Source organism: Accipiter gentilis, chromosome 10, assembly GCF_929443795.1.
Source record: "Accipiter gentilis chromosome 10, bAccGen1.1, whole genome shotgun sequence".
In the NCBI taxonomy this organism is placed as follows: Eukaryota; Metazoa; Chordata; class Aves; order Accipitriformes; family Accipitridae; genus Astur; species Astur gentilis.
Genome location: NC_064889.1, coordinates 23,627,289 through 23,654,091, shown reverse-complemented (window position 1 = coordinate 23,654,091; position 26,803 = coordinate 23,627,289). Strand labels below are relative to the sequence as shown.

Here is a 26,803-nt window from a genome sequence, read left to right as displayed (position 1 = left end):
AGATGCCCTTTAAAAAGAGCTTCTGATGTACATACAAAATCTGAGATAACATCTTTTTCCACTTCTTCTCTGTTGTAGTTTCCTCTGGCTGTGACCTTCCCCTGACCAGTTCCAGAGTCTTTGTCACACATTAATTCTAGATGTTTGGGAAGCCATCAGTCACATGTGGGGGACCATTCTAAGGCAGATTCCTTGCTGACTGGAAAAAAGATCTGCTGCAACTTATGCCAGGTGTAAGCACCTGCCACCCCTCTTCCTCATTTCTAGGCATCTTGTAAGATTGAAACTACAATATAATAATAGCATAGCACAGTATTGTGGGTTTACCCCAGTACCTGTTCGCTCACTGACCTATACAGCTGCTCTCACTCACTTCCCCTAGTGGGACAGGGGAGGGGGAAAGGATAAGTAAAAGAAAGAAAACTTGTGGATTGAGATAAAAAAACATGTTTAATAAGCAAAAGAGAAGTGCAAGAGAGAAGCAAAATAAAACAAGTGATGCAAAGGCAATCACTCACCACCTCCCATGGGTAGATTGATACCAGCCAGTTACTGAGCAAAAGATGGCTAGTTTCCTGAAAGCCCCTCCTCTCCCTATTTATTGCTGAGCATGACGTTATAATGCATGTAATATCTTTTTGGTTAGTTTGAGTCATCTGCCTGGTTGTGTCCCCTCCCATCTTCTTGCACACTCCCAAACTATTCACTGTGGGGGGCAGCAGCATGAGGAACAGAGAGTGCCTTGATGCTGTGCAAACACCGTTCAGCAATGACTAAAATGCTAGCGTTATCAGCATTGTTTTGGTCACAAATCTAAAACACAGCACCATCCAAGCTGCTATGAAGAAAATTAACTCTATCCCAGCCAGACCCAGTACATACAGCCATACTGTAGTTAATAAAACATACTCATCAATATGATCCTCATGAAATCTCCTTATGGTTTTTTTTTTTTGGCTCTTTCCGCCTCTTAGTTTCAGTAGTGACAGGGGACTACTTTGAAAGCTGGTGTGAACCACTCTTTTCAAATATTTTTCACTCACTTCAGAACCTTGGAAAGGACGAGCCAGTGTTGGCAGTTGTCTGGGCTGGCTGAGGGTTTGTGGCCTCGCTCCTGCTACCCTCTGGTCTCTCAGCCATTTATAGCAACAGCCGCGGATGCCCTAAATATGTCAACCTGTGCAGGCAAGAGGAGGCATTTGGCTACCTGGGCGCACTTACTTACAGTTCAGCTATTCCCCATCTCCTCTATCACAGGAATGAGACTGGCTGGAAGCACTTGGCAGATTGAATTTGGCCCAAAAGCTGCATGTTAGGCTTAAATATACTGCTTTCAGCATCTTCCTGTGCATAATTTACATTACTTGTCTGTGAACTTTTGGAACATGTGCCTGTAATTATTACATCCTTTTAGCAGTCCCTCTTAAAAATACCAATGACGTTCACACTAGGAATACCGCATGAACCTGCCATATGAAATACCATACCAAACTAGTTGTGTTTATTTATGTTGGTTTCTCAAATGCTGGGTAATACCTGGGAGTGGGTTTACTGGGTGGGAATTTAAAGAGGTAGTTCCCTTTGTTCCCAATTAACTTTGTCTTGTGTGGCACATATTCCATGTCTCATGGTAGGATAAACATATATTATTCCCTGGATTTCCAATTGCTTTTGAAACTGCATCTATTTCTGATGAATATGTGGTAGCCTGTAAAAGTAGGCCAGCTACTCTGTAGCTTAATCCAAACAGATAGTAGTCTGTTACAAAACAAGTCTTCGAAATTTGTAGAAAGCGATCACATAAGTTAAAATAAAAAGTGCTTACAACTCTGAAGCGTAAATCATTTAGACCAAAGTGTAAAAATATTAAGATGCCAAATTGTGCAGAAGATCACTGTGGGACTTCAGAAAAGAAGTAACTTCTTCCTATTGAAACCATATTTTTGCATCAGGAGCCTGGCTTTCAAAGGTGTTGAATGCTACAGTTTCCATCAACTTGGCTGAGAACTGTGGGTATACACCATTTCTAAGTAGTGTTAACATCTCAACAATAATAAATGTCAGCTGTTGCTGTTGAATTAACAACTGATCTGCAGATTAAGTTTTGCTTTCATATGGATGTACTAATTCTTTCTGTAGCTTTATATAGCAAAGCACCTTCCTCAGACATTTGCATGAGTTACTTCACTGAAGTGGGTGATAGTGAAGCAGAACTGCATGAATTCTTCATGGGGAAAAAAAAAAAAAAAAAAAAGAGTGTGATAGGGGAAAAATGGGTGGTAGGAGTGAACTAAAGTTGCCCAAAGTGCACATAGATGGCAATTTTAGGTCTGAAATAGAGTCAGTCGGCAAATCAGTGTTCATTTTTAGTTCCCTAATTGTTCTCAGTGAAAGAAGATGATGATGTTGGCTGATAGCTTGAAAAGCATCTGTTAACACTTCATACTCTAGTACAGTGTACGAGTATTAATCAGATATCAAAAAGGCTAATCAGAGACAGAGCTTTTATAACCAGCCACGGATGCTTCCTCTAGAACCAGATATTCTTTGACTGTTTTACACAGACGTTCTCTTTTTCATTCTCTTACAGGATTATAGCATCCCACTTCATATTTGTGTATTGTTGCACATGCTTTTCACTTTATTAAAGGTTTTTTTAAGGCTCCCCAGGGAAATTTTTCATGAAACGTCAGTTCATTGCAGATTTGATCACAAAACATTTTTGAATAATTTATCTTAAGCTCAATATTTCTAACATAGGCATTCATTTTTGCAAACCTCACTTTCTCTGATGCAGTAAGTCAAGAGATATTTTCAATCTATTTAATCCCAAAGCTTCCCTTCTTTTTATCAAGATTTTTCCTTTCTGAATACTGTGATTTACTTTTATTACTGTAATGCCCAGAATTCCATGTACAAAACCACTAAAAGATAGCCTTACTTGAAAAAGCTTACAACTTAAGTGTGTAAATTGAGTCAAATAAAGAGATTTTTTTCTGATTGAAAATAGGAAACTGTGTGAGAAACACGTTATAAGCATACTTGTAAAGAATTTAAACCTGGTATTCAGTATAGCAGCTTACAAAAGGAGGCTTTCAGTTAGAGCAGCGTAGTGCATATACAAGCTCTGCTGAAACAAGTCACTGGTACATATATTAGGATCTGGTATCACTACATCTGCATTCACAGGAGTCATGTTTTAGGAAAACCTACAGTTTAAATAGAATTCCTTTTAGAAGCATTATTAAAAGCATCCGAAATGATCTCTTTTTTCACCAAATACTGTGTAATAGTTTTGTTTGTGCAGATGCAACGTAACATTCACCTTATAGTAAAGGGTAGACATCTTCAATAGCTTCTGATAATGTAGGTAAAAGTTTTTATTTCCAGCTCCCATCTTCTGTTTTCAGGCAACAGTGTGAATCAAAGGAATTGGGAAGTACATTTTACCATGTCTCATTAGTTGAAAGTTTCTACACTTAGAGATTACTAAGAAATTTGACTTGATGTCCAATCAGTTGATGTCCTGCAATCTAGAGTTGGTTACAGAAAGTTTAAACTAGTGGCTTGAGATGAGAACCAGCCCCCATAATTGTACAATAATGTGTTTCCTGGGGTCTTTTTTGCAGTTCTTTTCAGTAAGTTGTTCTGAAACACATTGCTGTGGTTCCTTTTGAAATGTGAGAGAAGTTAAAAGTGTCTGCATTTAAATATTCCATCCCCAGTAATGTTAGTGTAGCTTATACATTAACATGATCTTCAAACAGACTATACTTCTATCCTTCATTGCATCAGGGTGGCCTTCATTTGCATTGTGTGGCTTGATCTTAAATGAAACCTGAAATGCGTTGGCCCTCTAGGGCCCATGCCATCTAATAGGCTGGCCTCAATGACAGGTTTGCCTTTAGAAATTTGTCTATATTCATCCTATCTTGGTGAGAAACAAAGAAAGGATTTTTGTTAGATTGGCTTGATGAAATTTGGAATAAGAATGAAGAAAGATTTTGTTTGAAAAATCAATAGTTTATTCAATGTGATACAGGACTAAAATGTATCTAGGAGAATCGGTGTAATTTAGTTTTATTAGGTGTTGAATTGTTCAGCAAAGATAGCCAGAAGTATCATGCAGTCCAGATGTCTTCATCTATCTACTTTTGATCTTTTAGGAACAACATTTTTGATGCACCCATCCTCACTTATACACACAGCACATACTCTCTGCCTATGAAAATCAATCAGCAGCAGAGCTGTCATTTACTGACAGAAAATAGAATTTTCTTGGCATGAAACCCACAACTCAGGGCAAGTCAGTAATCAGAGAACTACGGACATGTAGCAATGCTACCAGATCCAAAAATAAATATTTCACAGGAACAGTAATATGATGGAATTTGTACACAGAGAAATTCACTTAATGCCCTGAGTGGGTAACATGCAGCAAAATATGCAAGTGCTGTAATTTTGAGGTGATTTCCAGAGAACAAGGCAAGATGGCTTGGTTATTTTAATAGACTATTTAGGCCAACGTCCTGCTCTTGTCTCTCGCCCTGTCTGCTGTAGCACCTCTGAGAATCTTGCCCTTGTTATAAAAGTTTTTTTTTATAATAGCTCATTTCCTTTGACATTATCCTATATGCTTCCTCTATTACTGCTTAAATCAAACAGCTACTCAGCCAGTGTTGGAACCTGTAAATTCTTGGTCTATTTGAGTGATAAAATCATAGTAAGAAAGCAGAGGCAGCTGTGGTACGAAGCAAGGCAGTAGCAATATACTAGCGAAATTTCTATAGTGAAGCTCACTTGGCTAGAAATGCCGTCCCATAACTGATGAATTTCATACAGTTCTGCCATGTGTGATACAAGTACTTACTTGTTCATCTGTAATTTAGTTACCACCTTCCTCAGCTGTAGGGCACTGTATGTTCCTCCAGTGTTTTTATGATGGAAATGTTTATTTCCGACTCACCACTTTTTAGCTAATTTCTAACTTGGTACTTTGCAACTGGCATTGAACTTTCCATTCCAACACAACTCCTAGGAGAGCCCAGACTGCAGACAAAGATACCCATACCTGTGAGTGGAGAACAGTCATTCCTTTAGCAGTCTGTTGAGTGTAGTTTGATACTACCTGCCATCACTGATAGTTTGGTAGACAAGGTTATGCTTGCTCTTCTTCTGGTAGGTTTGGCTGCTTCTCCGTATGTTGGCAGGAAAGCTGAAAGGACCAGGGATCTTAGTTAAGTACAAGCTTCTCCTCTATTCCCCAGCCAGTCAAGAATTTCACTTCCTGAGGCAGCAAAAAAATTCCCCTAAGGTTAACAACAGAATGACTGGGGAATACTTCCACCGGTTTTGACACAGGAGAATTGCTTCTTCCCTCTTCTGTCCTCAAAAAACCTGGAGCTTCCTGATGGCAAGTACTATTTGACTGCATTTAGTTTTAGTGGAATGAGGTCTGCTAGATCGTATACAGAGAGAATGAAAGACAATGCATAAGAGTAGATGTTAATATTTCTACATTACTTAGAAAAAGATAGTAATGCTCTTTCTAAGGGTGCAATATAAAGCACAATTTGCAGACAAATTAAGTTTGCTAGTTGGATGAATCAAGTAGAAAATTAACTAGTGAAAATGTATTTTCTACAAATTGCTGGAAAGAGTTGGTCAATTTACCAAAATGGAAGGAGTAGACAGAGGGCACAGGAGGGGAAAAGCTTTCCTGGGTCATAGATTCTGCTCTGCTGATTCAGGATCTCTCTTAACCTCATTAACAGTTTGAACTAGTGATAATGATTGTTTTGAACCCTGCAGTGAGGCAATGGGAAATCGTTTACAGAAAAAGTTAAATGCTGAAATTATCCCACAGAATAATATTGTATTAGAACATTGATCAGCAGAATTGATCTCAGCATAAGTTTTTCCTCTCAATGTGGTAGAATGTAATGATTATTTCTTGTTGAAGCAATGGCAGAAAATGCATAAAATCAGTTGCAAGCCTTAAACAATCAACAATTATCAATATTTAGCTGATCTCCAAAGAGTTCTTTATGGGCTCAGATTCACTTTCCATGATAGCAGTGGGAAAGACTGAGCCTTAGAAATGGTAAGTGATTTGGGAGTGTGACTTGCCTTAAAGTAGTCAGGATTTCAGCTGAGGGTGGAATTTCTCTCTTCGCCCCACAGAGCAAGCCCAGGTGCTTGTATCTCACGATCCCTATGGAGCAGCAGGGGTGAGCAAGAGACATACCTGTGTGGACTGTCATCTCTGACCTTGGTCTGAGGTCTTGCCTTTATATGTGACCTTAGTCATGAATCTGTTGAACTCGGGCATTAGACAGATGCTTTGTCTTCATTGCAGAATGTGCTTAGTTCTTAAACTTAACTCCCTCATGCCTTTGCGCACATTCCTCTTGCCAGAGCTTGGTTGTGACTTTATCTACAGACTAACAGATTAGTGTTGCTTTTACTCAACCTCATAACCTGTCCACTTTGCAGGGAAGATGCACTTCAGTGCTCAGAGTTTTGCAATGCCTTCCCACCATTCCCTTTTTGTGCTTTGAAGTACTGCAAAGCTCTTCCGTTATTCACACAGACAAAGATACAAAGTGGTTCAGCTTGATGACCCCAGGTCTGCTCTTCTGACATTTGCTGCTACAAGGAGGCTGCTTTTCAGCTCTCATTCAGACATTATTAAGTGGTAAGTACTGTCTCCCATTCTCTCTCTCTACCAGAGCAGATGAAGCCAATGGGGCATCAAAATGACACAAGGAGTCTGTTAAATGTGTGACTCCTATCGACCTCTCCTTTTGCAGGGCTCTAACCTTCTCCTCTATTACTGTCACTGATACTGTTTTATGGTCACTGATACGATGCCATTCCCTTGTCAGGGATGTGCTGCTCCAGCTCAGCTGTTCCTCAGAACCAACCAGACTGCAGTTCTAAAAAGTGCTCCACCAGTCTTGCTTTTCTCAGGGCACGTAGAAAAAATGGGAGTCTCTTCTCTACCTTGACCTTCCCCTGGCACAGTTTATATCCCTAACCACTCCCTAGAGTAAGGCCTACAGCAGTCAATAGATTGCATCATGAACCAAGCTAGATTCTCATCAGTGCCGGGTCCTCCAGTAATCAGTAAACTGTGAGCATTCCTGCTTTGAGGAACCTGAGAGTCTGAAACACCGAGGTCTGGCTGGAATTATTCCAGGACCTGTAAACTAGCCCATGTCATTTGCCTGGGACACCATGACAACAGTGTGGCAGGTCCTGTGTTTACCTTCTCATTAGTCATCAGAGCCTCAGATTGCCATTTATCTCGTAATAGAAATCTGAACTGAAACTATCTTAGATTTTATGCTTATTAACAAATTTTCACCTCCTAGCAGATTCATATAGGGATTTACTGATATTTTGTCAATGATGACAGTGACATATGTCAGATTCTGCTCCTGGGAGGAGACAAAAATCCTCAAAATGTATCATCTCCTCAATTCTTTTACTTCAGACATTCACAAGTCCTCTCTGGCATAGCCTACTCCCTAAGCTTTGGCATGGTGTCAAGACTGAGGATAACACAACCTAGCTGCTATCTTGAACGGATCAATAAGGCAATGGTCAGAGACTCCCCGTGTCCCAGACGACAAGAAAGACCATTGATTCTGCTCTGATTGCATAGATGCATAGTCTTGATTCTAAATCTGCCAAAAAAAATGTGATGGAATTGCACCTACAGGAAAAGGAGTTGATCTTGCGACCCGTTGCTGTTATATGATCTGCATCAGTCTCATCTTTCCTTTGCTCACATTGATCTCCTTGTTTTTGTATTTTTTTATTAGTACTTTCATTGGATACCAAGAGGGAAATGAAAAGGGTTGCCATACACTGAAACAATAAATTCCTCAAAGCCTGAGCAGGCTTTGACATCTCTTCATATCTTCATCTATTAAAGTTGCTAAACCCTGCATTAAAGTGCTATCCAAGGTGATAAATTAATGGATGTATCCTGAGTGATGGCCACAGAAAAAGACATTAAGCAATGCAAAGAACTATTATCCCACGTCACTGAAACAATTATCCAGGAAACCATCTAACTGGCATGATTCGTGACGGAAAGTCAGTGATTTAGAGAGGGAATCTTCCGTTCCACAAATAAGCAATAATCTAAGAATGAGGAAAACCTACCTACATGCATTAGCTGTAGTCATCTTTCTTCTACTATCAAACCTCCCTTTCTGAGTACATTCTAAGAGAATCTAGCCAAAAGCTGACTACAGGCTTATCTAATGAAGCTAATATCGTAGACTCAGCACAACCTGGATTCAGGCCAGTACATTAAGATGGAAACACCAGAGTGGCCCTGAGTGAATAGATTCCTAATGGATTAGGGGCAAACATCTTTTTCATCTTTTTCCATCTTCTTTGACCTCTCTGCATTATCTGAAACCACTGGCCATGAGATAACTGCTATTTCACCTGACAAAATTATTCTTTCCCCTTAAAGTTGCATGAGGGACTGGAGGAATGTGCTAAAATGGCCCAAGTTGTTCCAGGGACACATATTAAATAGTGAAGGAAGGCAACACTTTTTCCATTAAATTTCTTCTTTGTGTAGTCCAACAACTATTAAGCATGGGGCAAACTGGTTAGATGACCTGAAGTTAAAATACCAGCAACATAATAGAAAAAATGCAGGTCTACCTTTGGTTCACAGCAAATATACGACATCATTGGTCAGAGTTTGGGTGAGATCAGTGTATAGTGAAGAAAAACTGGCAGAGACTGCCTAAGCTAGGGCAGAGGAAAGAAAAGTATTTTGAAGAACTTGCAGTCATGGGTCAATGTCCTTTTGCTACGTGTGCAGTCACGATAGACCAGTTTGTTCTGTGTTGTTCTAGGAGAGTGTCTGAATTTCTCATTGTGCTCTCATATAGTAGCGTCTGTATCTTCATTTAGCAATATTTTCCATTTTTATAGTGTATCTACATTTATTTATGCTTTCCATCGCCTCCTGGCTGTGCTACAATCCCTGGGCAGAAAGTCCACAGAGCCCAGGAAACCCTAGCTTGTACAGAACACTCCAGCACATCTCTTCAGCAGCACACGCTGCTATGAATAAGCACAGTCAATGAAGCCTGTTTTCTGCTTTCTGTGCTGGGTTCTTCTAGACTTTGTGATTATACTGGTCTCTGTTTTGAAGGTATGTTGCTTATCTGGCACAGCAAAGTCCCACCAGCTGAAGTGGGAGGGAGATGGAACTTGCTGGGTCAGTGGCTGTGCACTCCTCCAGGTTCAAAGGACCACTGCAAATGTTACCATATTCCATCACAAGCACAAGACACCTTTTTTGACTCTTCCTTTTGTGAAATAAGTACACAAGTTATGGTTTTGGACAAGCTAACAAAACTTTCCCAAGCTAAATCACTCCATACTTATGTCCCTAGAATGAAACTCTTCTCTAAATGCATATCTACCTCTAGGAAAGAGGCTAAGAAAGTAATTGTGGCAGGTGTTAGTTATGTTGCTTAATGGAGTATAAGAAGTGAACGGGTTGATAATGTAGTGATCAGCAGGGTATAACTGTATATAAACAGTGTGGTACAGCAGTGTTAAACCCTGCAAAGTCATAGTTTGGATCCATACAGAGGAATGCAGCAACAAGGAAGGCAGAGTAGCTCCTCATTCATGGCCTGTGGCTGCTTTTGTCTGGGAAAAAATAACTGTGGTGCCACTCAGTTGAAGTAACTCTGCAATGAAAGCATTGTCCAGGCAGGAGTCTGCTCCACTTAGCAGTGTACTCGTCAATAACAACGTCCAGGCTATTTCATACCATTGTAGACAGAAGACACAGACAACCCATTTAATATATCTAAATTCAAATTCAAGACAACAATGAAAAAATAAGTGCTAGTGTTAGAGAAATCTATGCAGTCATTTCAGGTGTGAAAAGAGTTTAATCTTTAGATCTATTGCCCTGAGGACTGACCTTATATGTTAAAAAAAGCACTGTTTTTAATTATAAAGTAAGTGATAAGCATCAAATGAATAGTTACGGAACCCTTTTGTTGACTTTATTCCATGATAAGGAGCAGTTGCTGTGTAACCCTGCATATGGCCAAATAACTCATGCTAAACGCATTGCTACAAAGATGGCATTTTGGCAGGGTTTTGATGTAGGTCATTTTATTACCAGGCTGAATGAAACTACAAATTGATCTTAAACTCATGCCAAGAATGCTAATAATAAACTGATCAATGAGGTGCTGGATTATTCAAGAGAATTGGTCAAGGGAAAATGCAGACATAAAAAGTCTGGAATTCCAAAGGTTGAACTGCTTGGGCTATTACACTGGGAGGAATTATATTCCTTGCATTAGTACAAGTTTTCTTTACTCGAGGGGCCTTTAGCTGAGTGTTGAACAGGACAGTGTCAGAAAGTATATACTTATCTTTATTTTTCTTGACCTTTATGTGCAAGTAATTTTTATAGTTCCATTAACTAGTAAGATCATTTGCAAACCACTGTACAAAGTATATTATGAAGAATGCCTTGGGGACCATTGTATCCTATTATGTTGAATGTTAATAGAATGAAAAATTAATTTAAACTCTAAAGATTAGAGCAAGGCAAGACTTCCCTTTTATAGGGGAAATTCAGAATTTTATTTGCTATGGTAAAACTTTAGAGTTGTACCCTAATATGACCTTTATATGGACCTTTATAGGCCTGATTCAAATCAGACAGTGCAGGAGTCTGACTATTTCCCTCTTTGAATAAAATGGCTTATATCAAAGCTTCCCCTTTTAAAAAGGGGGGGGATTTTTGTGACCCCCCACATATGGGATTACTCCTGTGTAATTTCACAGCTCTAAATGACTGTATGCTAGTGAGCTCGTAGCTGCTTGTTTAGCAAGTTACTAAACCAGAGATGAGAGAACCCACAGTTCCAAGGAGTGTCTTTACCTTACTTGCTTCTTTAATTGCTCATCTTCAGCTATGCAGGACTTCAAAACACCTAAAAACAAAGATGCAGTTCTCTATAGTACTTTTTTGTATTTTGCATATCACTGATTGCTTTAGAATGAGGAATACTATCTTGAGTCTCTACCCAAGGGACTGGAGCACTACTACAAAAGTCAGCACTTTTGGCCATAGACAAGTGATTAAGTAAACTTTATTAGCTTAATTAGTCATTATTATTTCATATTTATGTTAACATTGTTAAGGTGTGACATGTTTGTGTGGCTAAATCAACTAAATTTAGACCATTCATGAGTAGGACTTCTGTTATTTGGAAGAGAAATAGTCCACCATCAACCTTCTTGCTCACAAATTATGCCTTGGCCTGAGAACATGACCAAGGTAAAAGGATAAAGAAGTTGCACGTTTTACATGTAAGAATGATTTATTATTGAAATGTCCATACAGGAAACAGAAAAATCTCAGTTTCAATTTCTATACCTCTTGTAAAATTAATGTATAAGAGTTACATCAATGAGAATTGTATTCTTTGATAAAGCTACATGGGGCAGAATTTTCAAAGTGTCCCTATCCCACCATATTGTATATCTATCTTTTAGTGCTCTCTACTTTTAATAACAAATTATAAGTTTGTGGCTGTTCTGTATGTAGACTTCTTGTCATAGATAACCAGCCTTTTTTAAATGATTGCATGAAGGCGTGTATTCTTTATTGGAAAATCCAGTTTTTCTAATACCCTGTCTTGAATTTCATCTTACAGATGTAGACTAGGATGCCTCACTGTCTTCAGAAACCCTAACTCAAGTAAAATAAATGCACAAAAGATTAGGACAATTAGCGACTAGAGAATTAGCTATTAATATTTCATGCCCCCTGCAATACTGTCTAAACACAAGATATGAAATAAGAATAAATCGCGCTTTTGACATGCTTCGAACCTAGAAAGGAAATTACTAATCTAGAAAGATTTTGCAGTTGTTATAACAAGGCAACATTCTAATCACTGGTCACATGTGATTTGATGGATAAAGAGCAGGAAGATTTGTCCCATAGGATTATTCAAAGTCCATTTGTGATTTGAAGTTGGATTTAAATACATTGTGAATAGCTTAGTGAGTTTGGTCTGCAATGACCCAAACACAGAATAGACAGCAAAATGTTTCCATCAACTCTGTTGCCAGCTTGAGTGCAGATTCAAGATGTGTTCCAATCTGGTCATCCAAACAGAATGTCAGATACAGCAGGAATTGTTCAAATGTACAAGAGGTTGGTGGAAAACATTTGGCCCATGAGGTACCTGGGAACTGAAAGGGTGTTTCATATGCAGGTCCAGTGCAACACAAAGCTACTTCCCAAATCAGCTTTGCTGGCCTTGTTTTAGACAGGAATGAATTAATCTTTGTCTTGGAATACGTCTTTTGTAGTCCAGCTTCAGCCAGTTCTTGGTTAAGTAAGCATAATACCCACATTTCCCATCTGTTATAAAAACACAGGATATACAAACATAGGTTAAATGTGATATATATCATATATATATGATGTATCTTTTATATATATGTATATATATTTTAATATAGTGATCTCATTGCCAATACATCATATTCGTTAGTAACTCATACATGTTAGTCTAGATGGAAAGTATATGTTCCAGCTTAACCATCCAATTTGAATCACTGACACACTGAGTTTTTGGCAATGTCCTAAGTGGTAAAATGGAAATAAGGTAGTAAGCAGTAAAGTTCAGTCTTTAAAATAGTTATTCAGTATTGTTCAAGTTTCTTTGTATGTGGTGAGTATATCGGCATACATTGGAAAGTAAGTCAGACATCAAAGCAGCACAGGAGAAGAAAAGTCTTGAAACCATGAGCTGTTCCTACTCAGGGAGAAGAAAAGGAGATTCTCCCATGTATATCTCTAGTCAACTGGCAAGTGAGATGGTAAAACCAACCAGTTTTTCATAGTTTGAACCTTGAGGATATTGAACTTTAAATAATCCAACAGTGGACAAATAAGATATGGCACACTGTAGGTATGGAAAACTTGATGACCTTGAAAAGACAAGGTTGCACTTATAGCTACTATATCATGTAGTAAAATCATTTCTTCTCCTTGAGCCATTTTTTACAAATCTATTTTGGATGTTAATATACTTTCAAAACCAAGCTCCATTTTATCTTATGAACAGAAGCAACTTGAGTGCAGTAGAAGAAGCTGGTATTCTGTAATATAATAGTAATGTCAGTTTAGTAAAAATTTTATTATGAAGCAAAACTGCTAACCAAAGTAATTTCTGGTGTTAGGGGTTTTTCATTACAAAGAGCTGAAGTAACAAATTAGTTTATCGCTGTCAAGAGACCTATATTTTATTTTGGTCACTTAGTATTAATTAAATCTTGCAAGTAATTCTTTTTTTGTGTGTTTGCTTTGTTTAATATCTTTAAACAAAATATTGCTCTCTAAGGCATAGTTTACTGTATGTTTACCAGCCACTTAATATGTTTACAATGCTGTGTATTGTTTCTTCTTAACAGCACTCTGCACAGAGGAGTGTGTGCATGGAAGATGTGTTTCTCCTGACACTTGTCATTGTGAACCAGGGTGGGGAGGAACTGATTGCTCTAGTGGTGAGTGATGATTACAAAAATGTGATAAAGATATATGTTGCTATTAAAAAAAAAGGCCTTAAATAAAGCAGTGGCCTTAGAACTTTGATGCTTTAAGTGGAAAAATGAAGGTTGTCCATTGGTTATTTTGCAACAATTAATATGTGACAATATGCTTTCCTGTGATAATGACTTTCACGTTTGTTTGCTTGTTTTTACAAAGAAATGTTAAATGCAGTAGAGGCTGCTCTTAATGCTTTCGGTCCTGTTATTAGGATACCAATATAGATAATATAGGTCTATTGTGAATTTTTTTCTCTTAAACCTTTAATACAACACATTCTTCATTAAATACTTTGTGGAGTAGTTGGGGTTGTTTGGAAAGCACTCTCTCTAGACAGAGTCCTTGTCCTGTTGAAGCCAGTGGGAGTTTTGCCATTGACTTTTCATGCAGCCCAAATTCTACCTTCTGACTTGAAATCCACAGCTTAAATTATCCATACTGCAAAAGTTAGGGAAATGGTAGAGGTGGGAGTTCTGCACCTTTTGCTAGGAAATTAATTCACAGTTGAGGCTTTCAGTTCTTTCGGCTGGGGATGCTGTGTGTGTCAAACTCTCTTAATTGGTGATGATAAGTTCAAGTCTATGTGATCAGCTCATGCTGAAATGAAACAGCTAGTGTTCTTTCCACTACAAACATCAGAGATGTTATGTAACACAGGCCCAATACGTTATTGACATAACGGAAATAAGCTTGTTAAATGAAGTCTATTTGTGCATCAGGCAAGTAAATAAAAGCTGCATCGAGAAAGATGCTGTGAGTCATTTACTGAGTGAATGTTTCATTTTGCTTTTACTTCCTCCCTTTCTAACAAATTGATTGGAATCTTAAAGAAGAGGCATCATTACCAGGCAAAAAGATAACAGCAAAGGGATCTATAAAGGGAGGCATTAGAAGATAATAGGAGTTAAATGTGACTGGGGATAAACACCTCCAGAGGCTGAAGTCAATGGGGCAGACTCTTCTCTGGTCAAGTTACTGGTGTTTTGTCTGCAGCCTCCTCAGTTACAGGAGAAAAGGCAATAGGGAGAGAACAGAGAGGAAGGACAGAAAGAAACACCATGCTTTGGGGTTTGAAGCAACCTTTTGGGATTACCTGACACATAGACAAGGCAAAAATTGGGCAGTGTAACATACCAAATATATTTCTGTAACAATAATCTTAAAAAAGAAAAATAGTACCTTCAGTTGTAAAATATTGTATAGAATCTCAGGAACTCATTCTGGTTAATTTTAGTAATAGGTATGTTTAACCTAACAGCCAGTGAGTATTTATACAGTGCATGTGCGCTTAGAGAAGTTAATAATTCAAAAAACCCAACTGTGACAACATGGACATACACATATAGATGTATATATTTATACACACATGCATACACAGAGTAACAAGCACTCCATTCTCTGTAAAAATGAAGATGAAAGGATAAGATATCAAAGTACATATGGGTCTCGTGGACTAAAACTACTCAGTGACTCTTATTAAATTGCACTAATCTTGCAAGTGAAGATAAAAAGAAAAAGAAGGTTTTTCCTATATTGAATATTTAGCTTTTTAAAGTAATTAGGAATATTAAAGCACTGACAATGATTGAGATAGAAACATTATTCATAACTTTTATTTCCGCACTGGGCAGCAATCCAGTATATTTCATTTATGAGGTTTCAGCGGTGAAAAGAGAAGCGTTAGCCAATTCCTAAATTAAATATGCCCTGTTAACTTTTATAAATGATAGCCCAGGATTAGCTTCAAAATTTAAGCTTTCATTTTATTAATATAATTAGTGTGTTCGCTGGACTATAGTGCCCATTGTCTTTCATTCCATTTGTTATAAGCCGGGCAACATGCATTCTTGTCCTAGGGTCTGATCTGAGAAGCACTGTCCAGTGTAATACTTGTAAGTGGGAATGGCCTCACAGAAGTTAGCTTTTACTCCAGCTGAGGATGCTGCTCACCTTTATTCTTGACACTATTCTTGACACTTGACACATCTTGACACTTTGGATGACTGGCCTCTTTATTGTTAGGGGACTTTGTTTAAATTAAAAGATATGGAACAGGTACCAGCTGCATATAGTACACTGTTACTCTAAGTATTTCCAAGAGAGAAGACAGAAGCCGGGAGCCTTTGCCTAACTGAGGTTAACTGGATTTCTCAGATACATTGATGATCCACATATTAGGTCATGTCTTACTGTTATCCAGTAATAATGCGGAAAACATTTTTCACTTCTACTGGACTAATACATTACCTGTGCCTACTTTCTTCCTGTTGCTTCATTAATATTGGGTAGCTACTATGAAGTTTACATGTTTGCAATGACAAATAGTGTTGCTGGATGTTTCTGAATGGCTGGCCCTATAGGCCTGTGCTCTGGATAAACTGAACCTGTTGGCTGTGTGTGTGCCACCCCACTCTCTGGGGGACCGTAGAATTTTCCTGTGTGGTCCCCAGTATCAGTGATTTTATTAAGTCACAGGTATACTGCTTTTAATGTTGGCTGTTTGAAACTATTTTACTGTGAAAGGGATTGCTAGCCAAAACACTCCCTTTACGTTTAGAAAAATGTCCCGGGAGCTGTAATTGTTTCCTGAATTATCTCTCCTGAAAACAATATTGAGAAGTGGAGCCTACCTGACACTGGGTGTCACCTGTTGTCATTTATTGGAAAAGATCTAGAGACAGTCACTCTTTTTGAGACAGTATTTCAACACCCTGCAGACAAGACCGTTGTAACTTTCTAAAAGTTATATATAACTTTCATTTGGTTTGATGGGTGAAATTCAACCATAAGCAGAGCTCCAGCACAAGTTCCAAGTGTCACTTCATAACCAGAAGTCCGATCCAAATGTTCTTTTTTGGTGCGCTGCAAAGACTGCCCATGCCAGGAGAGGGTATGAATTCTGACACTGAGCACAGATGGGGAGGTAAGGTTTTGGTGTTAAATGCAGTTTCCCAGTGTTACAATTCTCCCTTGGCTAGAATATACTCAGTGAAATGTTTTGAATAGTTACAGCTACAGCCTGTAGTCATCCAAACAATTTAATTGTCTTTCTCAGACTTTGTTTCATGCTTTCCTAAAACTCAGCCTGTAAGACAACAATCACAAACCTTGCTATTCAGTGCAGCTTTCCAGTGACTGATCATGGTACATGTTAGAGTTCATCTGTTGTCAAGGTTAAAATAACTTGAGATGAATTGCTAAACAATTATAAAAAAACACTGTGCCATATTCAGCTCTGCATGCCTCTATACCTGTGTTTTACTGCATGCTGTTGTACATCTGTCGATGCCCACAGGCCTAGCCTTGATTTCATGCTATAAAGCTGCAATATATTAAGCCTTGATTACCATAACAATAAAAAGAGAAGTAATGAGGTATTAACTAAAGAAGCTCTTGAATAAATGTTTTCAAGGTTTTAATGATGCTAAAAATTAAAAGGAAAAGTCTTTAAAAAAACCCCATACCTTTTCCCTTCCCTTTTAACTTGTTTTGTTAAAATCATGCCCATTTTGTCCATGCAATCTGCACTGTTGTTTTTTTAAATACAAAGGAAAATTGCAAATGCTCTGTGTGAACTTACCTGCTCACCTGTCCAATTATTTCAAAGCAATTAACTTCAAACAGTATGATATACTGGCTCGAAGTTCTGGTAGGAATATAATTGACTGTTGGTGGTTACCTGGCCTCTTCTGGGTCTTGATAATAGCCATCTGTATTTGCAAGCCGTTAGGCCCCAATCCAGCAAAGCACTTAAGCTTATCCTTAACTTGACACATGAGTAGGACTCTTCATGTGCTTTAAATTAAACAGGTGTTTAAGGAGGTTGCTGAGTCAGTTTTGAAGAAACAGCTAAAAAGACCCCAGTGAAATCTAAACAAGCCTCTCATTGAATTCATCAGGCCTGTAAGGAATAAGGTGGTCTTTCTTTTGAAATGTTAAAACTCACCAGGCAATATCATTGAAGACCATTTTGACTCTCATGAGCATTTTTCATTGCCAGGAAGATCACATAAATCTTTCTGGTTAGTAGGGGATTCACAAAACTGTGGACAACACGTAGGAAAAAGGAAGTTCAGAGCAAGAGCCCTGAATTAAAAGCAAGAACCTTCCAAAATTGTGTGTGCAAGTTTGAAATTTCAAAGTAAACAAACACAGAGTTTGTAATGAAAAAAATAAAGTGGTTTTCAAAATGTTTGCTTTGCTATTAGTTTCAGGAGAAAATGTAGTACTTGCCTGAAGTGTAATTAAAGAGATGTTGGCATAGCAATGCCAAACCATCTTTCTTCCTGCTATGTCACCCGGGGGAGAGAGATTATAATATTGCTGTCTGGCATAGGCTGATCAGTAATGTACACATATGGATAACATAGTTTTCTTTGGAAAGGATATTTTGTACAAACTGTCATTAAGAGCAAGAACCTATTTCATCTTTATCTCTTTGTCAAAAATAGCCAAGGTCATAACAACAGGCAAGTATAACATCACAGCAAGATCACATTTAAGGGTATAGCGCTAGAGCAGCTGGAGTGCTTCAGTTCTGAGACTTGTGATGAATGAGAACTGCAGATACTTTGCTAAATCTGGAGGGGGGTTGCTTGACAAGCTATGGAAAGCAACAGTAGAAATCTCAGGAGAAAAATAGAGTATTTTAAAGTGAGTCTGTGGTGTTTTTCAGGCTTGATTTTGGCTTCCATGTTCTCAAAATGCTTTGAACTATTTCTGAACAAGAAATAAAGTTCAAAGGAAAGATTTCTGGTTTGTGAATACGGGCTCAAACAAAATTCAGCCTAATGTCAGGGACTGATCTGCCGGAATCATTAATTTTTTGTCCTCAGGTTTTTAGGATAGGATTGACTGGGAAACCACCAAGGTCCACCAAAGAGGTGCAAAGGTGCAAGACCTCAGCTGTTCAAATTTAGTCGGTCACTACTTAGATTCAGGGCCGGACATCTGTCCATGTTTCTTGCATGGGAATTTGTCTATCTGTCTGGGTTTGTATCACAGTGACTGTTGTATCTAAGTGCTAAATGAGGTGACGGAACCAGGTACAGAGTTTCTGTTTCCACCAAAGCCCATGTATTTCATTTTTCACTCCAGTTGTTGAGTTTAGATGCAGTTTCTAAAGATCTGTTGAAAGTTGTGAGACTTCAGCTGGGATCCAGGCTCACTTATTGCTTTAGCTGAAACAGAATTTCATATCCATAGGATGTGGACTTTAAAGATTTAATATACTTTTCATTTAAGCCAAGCTCAAATCGCAGCTTAATTTTGATGTGATTTGCAGACTCAGTGACAACTACATCGTGCTAAGAGATGCAAATGTATAAAAACAAGCTCCAGTGAGGCTCATACAAGCATCTTTCTGTAGCAATTACAGAGTGGAATTGATTTCTGTCTCTTTCAGTTCTAACAATTTGGTCTTCCTTAAAGTTAAAAAATATTCAACTCCATCCAGCCGCTGCTGAACTGGTGTAATCAGGTAAACAGCTTGTGTTTAATTTTTGCCTCTGCTGGATGTTGGGCCCACGCACTTGGGCTTGTGTACCCGGGTTGCATGTGTTAAGTAGTCTCTGTAGCAGCGTATCTTCATGGGCCCAGCCTACGCAGGACAGCCTGTAACCAGGGAATAAAAATGTAAACACAAGCTGCTGTTCAGTGCAGTTAGTAGCACAGAAGCATGTCCTGTATATATTTTTACACAGATAATTTGGCTGCATTAAACTGGGCTAATCCATCATTTTTCATTTGGCGGGAATATCACTTGCTGAAGCTGTTAATATCTACTCAATTGTTTTGTGGCAGTTTCTCCTCACTCTCTTAGAGATATAATAGTATTCTCTAAGCTTCCATGAGTTAACTGCTTTGGAGGTTCTGAAAGCTTGTGGAAAGGTATGAGAGTCATATCAGCCTTGGCTTTTCCCACAGGAACCTGGGCTGAGCAAAGGGCAACAGCTGATTCTGGAAAAGGAAGAGTAGATCCAGCATTTACTTTGGGAAGAAACTTCTTTCTATACTTCTTCCATGCAACTTACTGTGATGAATAGATCAGTTGACAGTTGCCCTACCTCTTGTACTAAAGTGAATGAAAAAATAGAAATTCAGCACCCTGTGTCCTTTTACCTTTCACCTTCATCTTCATGTTCTCTGTCAGAGTGTGGGAAAGGACTTCCTTCCTTAAAGCAGCTGGTCATGTCTAAAGCCAAGTTAGGGACAGATCGTTTCCCTCCAGCAGTCCTAGCCCTCCTTTGAGACAACGTCTTTTGAATGATTTTGAAGAGTCAGTTGAGCTGACCTGACTCTGCTCCAGTCCCTGGAGTTCTGTCTTCCAGTGCATGCTGTTGCTCTTAAGGCTTGATCTAGCAATGTACTTCATGCATATGAATAGTCCTTTTAAAGTCAATAATGAACAACCCATGTTATTTAAGTTAGAGTAATACTTAAGTCATTATCTGAATGGGAACTTAAGAGATGAGGGGGGAAATCAGCATGATGAGGATCTCATTTAAGGACCAAGAGTTACTAGGTATCAACCAGGCTGCGCAATGGCAGGTACTTCTTTCAATGAACTAAAACCACTGTCAGCTTCACCAGCATCAAGAAAGAGAGGTTCAAGCATAATGCCAGCTCTCCTGCAGAGCAGACCATGATATACAAGTCAGTCATCTGAACAGATCCTTAGTTCTAGACAGAGATGATGATTTGACCTACCACACAGGTGAGTATCAGAGGATACAGATGTGATAAGAAAATAATTTGAGTATGTAGTGTAACAGGCATTCAGTTGTCTAATAAAGATTTTTTAAAAATGTAAAATGTTACCAGAATAAGTCTGCACAATTATATGTAATCATTACAGTATTACCACAATCACCTCTTGTTGAAACATCCAGTTCCTTCCATGTTTGGCTGCTTTGGTGTAAGAGGTAAGCCCATAACGAGTTATGTATTGGAGTGAATATTCATATAAAATTCAGGTGATCTGTTAAAACCATGCTTCCCATCTGTACCCAGAGTAGTAGCTGATGGGGCTGCTGCATGCTAAGGGTTTGTCTTCTAAATTGGCCTGAGGTAGCAACATCATTTTGGAGTCTTTCTCTTTCTCTTGGTGTAGTTTTTCTATGTACACAGACTTTCTCTCTCTACTACTGTAAAGAAAGTGAGTCGGTGGATATAGACTGGGGCTGCTAGGGTTTATGTGGTCAGCTGCAGTGGTCAACAGACATGCCTGTATTGATCTGGTCCTCGAGTGCTTAGCTGGAATAAAAGACATACAAAAAGGAGTCTTTCCTAATCTAGATAAATGATACACTGAAAAGTCTGTATGTTATATAATTAATAACCAACAATTGTATGATTATAATGTTGATATATTTATGCATATACGTTGCTTTAAGGCACATCATAGCTGACAAACAGGAGGTGAGAGGACAGATTTAAGACCTAATGGGTACCTGGGCATATCACCTCGCATTTACCCACTCTCCAGCCCCTGGTGAGCTGTATATGAGCAGTGTGGAAATTCTGTGTTCCATATAACCAAATCATTAGGCAATTGTATATGCTGCGTCTCTCTGGAAAATCATTGTAATGGCTCTCTGAATCCAACACTGAATTCATGCTGTAAACCAATAAGGGAAGCTGCAGGCAAACCTTGTTGTATAAAAACTTACTTACTGCCTATTGTTAGGGCAGTATGTCAGGGACAGATGCTTCAAAAGGGAGTGTGAAAAGACATTTAGATTTCAGAGATGGGTGTGAACCTTTGGGAGCAAGCAGGCTTACACATGGAAGTTCTGTACCAAAGCAAGAGAATCATGAGGTGTTTGTAACTGAGTGTACAGAGTAGCCTGCCCTCCCAAAGCAGAGCCCCACTGAACTTTGAGCACTCCTGCCACATCTGGAAGTGAACTTTATAATGTAGCTGTTTTCTTCTCTGGGAATGGCTTGATGGTTGACTAAAACTTCACACTTTAAGGATAATTTTCAGTAAATGAAACCATGGTTACTAGTACTGAATGGGCTAAATGCATTCCTGTGCATTTGTGTGGTTATGCAAGGGGGAATTTGGCTCACATACATCTTTCCTTGGCTGCTGAACTGGTGAGAGCAGAGGACACTTCATAGAAAGGCAGTGTATGTGTGACGAGTTGTTAGTTTTATTAATTTGACTGAGGTTTTTCTCACTTTAGACAGAGTAATAGCTATAAAAGAAAGAACCTACTAAAATATCCTTTTTAATGAACTGAATTGCTAATGCTGAATTTCATTGCTGGAGCATCTTACAATAATGTGGCTGTAAATGTGCACTACACAAATGAACAGACTTTAGATCAATTTAAAAGTACCATTGGTATAATTTTATGGCCTGGTCACTAAGGACCTGTCACTTGGAGAAAAGAGCAGAATTCCCTCTCTCAAAGTGTAGGCAAAAATCTCAGAAGTGGACACCCACTCAAAGTGTTCCCAGGGTTTTTGCTTGCTAACCAACAGAAAAAAAAAGTATAGTGGTCCTTGGGAAAGCTTCTAAACCGCTTGTCTCTGTGTTAGGTATGGTGAGGTATTTCAAGGAATGCTTGAGAGGGCAGAGCTCAGCTCACTGTCCAACACTAAGGTATGAGAAAATCCCATGGGAGCTATTTCAGGCACCTGAACCTGGAGAAGCCTCAGGCCTCCTGACTTTTTCTGGGTTATGAGTAACTGTCTCCAGAGACATGTGCTACGACTGGGAAAGGCCCTACTGCCCCATTCAGTGCTCCCAGGATTTTTCAAAAGATGCTGTTCTTCCTAGTTACAATACTGTTTTATGGGTGGTCTTTAAAGGTTGAAGTCAAAAAGAGAAATGAAAGGTTTCATTCAGAAATAAGACTTGAAATTTACCTCAGGCCCCCAGCAGGTAAAATTTGCTAGAAAATAGCAGTCATTCATCACCTAGCATTAGATACAAGCCTTCTTGTGTACTGATACCTGAGAGCTGCGGCAGAGTCAGTAAATACATTCAAACCGCATCAGTGAGCATGCCCACGCATGGGAGAAAAGGTTGCAGGGAGAAAGCATGTAGATAGGCAGCTTTCCCTGTTAGTGACTGTTTCTTTGTTTAGCTATAAATTCCAGCATCTACATACAAAGATACTAAAATACTTTATTTCAAAAAATAGCAGCGGGGTGTATTTTACCTATACTTTGGCTGCTGTACTGAACAGCATTCTGAAAATGAAGTCCTTATCAGTGGTGTCCTCTCCCTACTTACGCCTGCTCACTGACCCGGTGTTTAATGTAGGCAGTGCCTTTGCTAAAGGAAAGTGTTACATGCTAAAATTTTTCCTCAGACTTCACCCTGATTTTGTGTGATCTTAGATAAGCTTCCACAAGGTGGGGAGTCCTTAGTTCTTTTTGATTTCTGTGGGAGTTGAGTATATTCATTATGTGGATTAACTGGGCCCGTATCAGAGCTGAAAAAGGATGGCACACTGCAGTGGTGTTGGTAAGAGCTCAGCCATCAATTAGTATCTTTGCTAAAGATGAGTGAAGCTATAATGTGCAGCTGGCCTTGGTGTCTTGGGTGGGTTGCATTTAAAATATAGCCTGGAGGCAGCTTTACTAACTTTAGAGATGTGATGCTCAGATCTGCAGAAGAGTACGCAGAAGTGATGCAACATGGCAGTTTAAAATGAGAGAATGATAATGCTGATTTACTCCATTGCCTAATGGGTATGTGACAGTATATTGAATCATTCTGTTATTTATTGTTTTAAAAGTTATTTCTGTTTCAATAAAATATTTGTGTATGAATAAGAGAACTCTTTTAGAGTGAAAGCTAGAGATAAATGTGCCATTGTACAGGTAAAACTTAGATAAAGTTTTTCTTTGCCATTTCTTTTTACAATAGCCTTACAATCACTTGCATTTCTAGTAGCTTCCCAGTGCCAAGAGTACGTCGTGATGACCTTAAAACACTATGTGTAAAATGGGAAGGTTTCAGGGAGTTTTCTTCTTTATTTTATCCAGCGTTTGTACTACTGTATGTATGATAGTGTACTTTTGAAGTAAAGTATTTTCAGAAGTTTCTCTGAGAAATCCTGTTCTTCTGAATTACACTCATGAAAATCCCTCCTAGAAACCTCACATGATACCCTGATACTTATTTGTAGTCCTTATAAAACACTGAAAAAAAGTTTGCCACAGGAGCAGATATCCTGCGTCCCCAATGAAAAGAATGTTTGTTGACAGCTTGTCTGCCTCAGTGATGTGGAGAGAAGTAAAGAAATAGCAGCGGACTTAACAAATGCATATCTGACTGTAAATCCAGGGTTTGGCAGAACAGAGTCTTCACACCACTGCTCGCAGGTGAGCGTTTTGCTCTCACTGCTAATCTAGCTTTGGCAGGGAATGTAGAGGGCCCATAGTTATCTGTAAGGAAGGGCATACAAAATGAGGAAATGCGTTGTGACCAAAGGAAATAAATGAGCAGATGGTGTGCTAGCATCATACCTGACACTCCAGAGGAGGTGGTTGTAGCATAACCACCGATTACAAACATATAGTTATGAACAGGGGCCAAATCCAAGAAAAGCAGGGGGAAGGTGATATGCAGGGAAGCATGGAATGAAAAGCAGTGCAAAATAAAGATTGAGACATGACAGAGAAGGAATTGGGGGGGGGGGGGGGGAATGGAAAAATAAGCAAGGTGAGATGGCAGAAAGAAGCAGCTGGGGATAGGAAAGGCGCTCAGTGGGCAGATAACTGGACTTGAGACAATAAACAGCTGAATTCAGATGTTTTGCAAAATGAGCACTATGCTGCATGTGAGGCATCAAGAATTTGAGACTTGTGAGCAGGCCGTTACTGGCTGATTCTACCAAGTAGAAATTATAGATTTTGTCAAAATAAGAAAGTGAAGGGGCAGGAGTGGGGATAGAATGGTGGTGGGAGACGCCACAGCCAGGGCAGTGAGGGTGAAGATTACGATGAATTTGAGAGAACAAAAGGAATGGCAATGATAAAGGGAAGGCAAACTTCAACATGCCAGGAATTGCCTCAAATGGGAAAAGCAGATATGTCAAAAGAATGTCTTTATATCATGCAAACAATTTAATAAAGTGAGAAAAGCACCTAATGCGTGCAAAACAGTGGTGATAACTTGACAGAAGAAGGATTTAGAGATAAAGTGCTCTGGTTAAAGTGGCGTTTGTCTGGTTTTTGGTGCCGGCAAAGAAACCCATTTAAGTGTTTATGAAGGGATGTAAACATCTATTCTATAGTAGTCATCGGCACTATAGCTTCAATAAACACTGTTTAATGTTTAAACACAATGTATTGAAGTGGGATGCTGGAAGTTATACTGCATTCAACTGCCAAAAATGCCTTCTTGGCCTGGAAGGGTAGTGTAAGCAAAGGAACTACAATTTTCAATAGCCAGTTTTTATTTTGTTACTGACAGAACTGTTAGGTGAAATACCAGAAATTTTGCACATTAGGGAAGATTTCTACAGTCAAAAGTTCACTTGTATTGCTATACTCATGAAAATACTTTACACCTTCAGTCTTAACCCTTCCTTATACCATTTGATTGTCTTGAAAGTGTGGTCTATAACAAGCACATCCTCCAGTCATTTCTTTACAGCTCAAAAAGACTTGATTCAGTGCAGAGAAACGGCAAGATTTTATTTATTAAATGTGCCTGTGTTAACCCAGCAGAATATCTGAAAGTTTGGGAGTGAAAATGAGAGTTCAAAAGACCTGAATCTTGTTCAAGACGGCCATTTGTCAGGAAAGCTGGGAAGAGACCCAAGTGTCACAGATATGGGTGTCACTCTCTTTGTAATGACAAGAATTCATGAAATATGATCAGTGACCTAAAAGATGAGTAGAATCAGATAATAACGATGCATGTTGAGTTTCTTGGTTGTGGAGTAAAATGAAAACATCCCTACTGCTACACATAGACTTATGCTTTGAGAACTATAGGGACTTCACTGAAGAAAGTTGAAAAAAGGAACGCGTGTGAGAAAGGTTCCCATCCACAGCATAGTAAGTTTTAACCACTTTCATAGCTTTGGTGTGTGCTGTGCAAGGGTTTAAGCCCCATTAGGAACAACAGTAAATGCCAGATAGAAATGATGTCTGTATTATTACTAAGAGTATTTTAAATCAGGAAGATCTTTGAAAGAAAGAAAAGAGATAAAACACTCATTCTTTGATCTTGCAGGGTGGGCATTCAACAAAAAAGTGTCTGCATTTCGTCATTTTCAATAGCTTTTCTGCCTGTCATACAGTGCCTATTCATGTAAAGGCCAGAGACTGCTAGGCTATATAAACCTTTCCAGAATGCTTAAAAATATATGCATCAAATGCAGGGTAGATTGGGTGAAATTAGCCTGCAAAATTCAAATTTTAACAGAAACAGCTAAAACATGAAACAACGGACATTTGTGGTAGTAATAGCATCAAGAGTTTCTTATCCTTCATACTGTCTGCTTAAATCTCAGCTTCATGAACCCATGGCACAGAGTTGCAGTGTTTTAATTATGTAGCAATATTAGTAAATCATGAAAATTGATTGCAGGAGAGTGTTTAGCCAAGGACCAAAGTCTGATACCCTATCTCACTTATACTTAGATTGCAGTGATAGTTTCCTAAATAAATATCAAAGCCTAGAAAAAAACTGCAGAAGGAGGCAGGTTAGCAGAAAGACGTGAGGATTTGCTTGCAAGGTCCATTTTTCTGTAGAGATTGCAAGGTTTGCTGCTGGGGTGGGAGGTAGGGAGATGTGACTGTAAGCTTGATGAATTCTTGAGAATCCAGAATAACCTTGCTTCGTCGTCTACTTTAGCCTGTCTATTAGTGCTTCCCAATTACATAGCATCTAGTTCAATTGGAATAGCAGTAAGAAAATACATGCATTTCTGCAAATATTATTTCCATCTTCTAGGATAAATTCTAGCTACTGGAATTCCTCAGATTCCAGTTTGGGGATACTGGTAGAGGGTGGTGACTCCTCCTTCCAGAGTTGGTGAGGATATGAATATAAGTTTCAGGACAGAGCCTAATGAATTTGTTTGCAACATCAGGTGAAGAATTACTTCTTTCAGAGCTTATTCAGAAGTGTATAGGGAAGAGGGTATTGTTATTTAGCCAATTCATAGAATCTGATGGCGGCAGCCCAGT

General features: G+C 38.8%; 1 protein-coding gene across 4 annotated transcripts in view; it reads left to right on the top strand.

The window, feature by feature from the left end:
- The window catches only part of MEGF11 (multiple EGF like domains 11), a 217,280-nt gene that overhangs the window by 16,023 nt on the left and 174,454 nt on the right, over nucleotides 1-26,803 (top strand). For all 4 annotated transcript variants that reach the window (XM_049811558.1, XM_049811557.1, XM_049811556.1 and 1 more), the window contains exon 5: nucleotides 13,504-13,596. In XM_049811558.1, coding sequence (XP_049667515.1) covers nucleotides 13,504-13,596 — 93 coding nt within the window. The remainder of the gene's footprint in view (nucleotides 1-13,503; nucleotides 13,597-26,803) is intronic.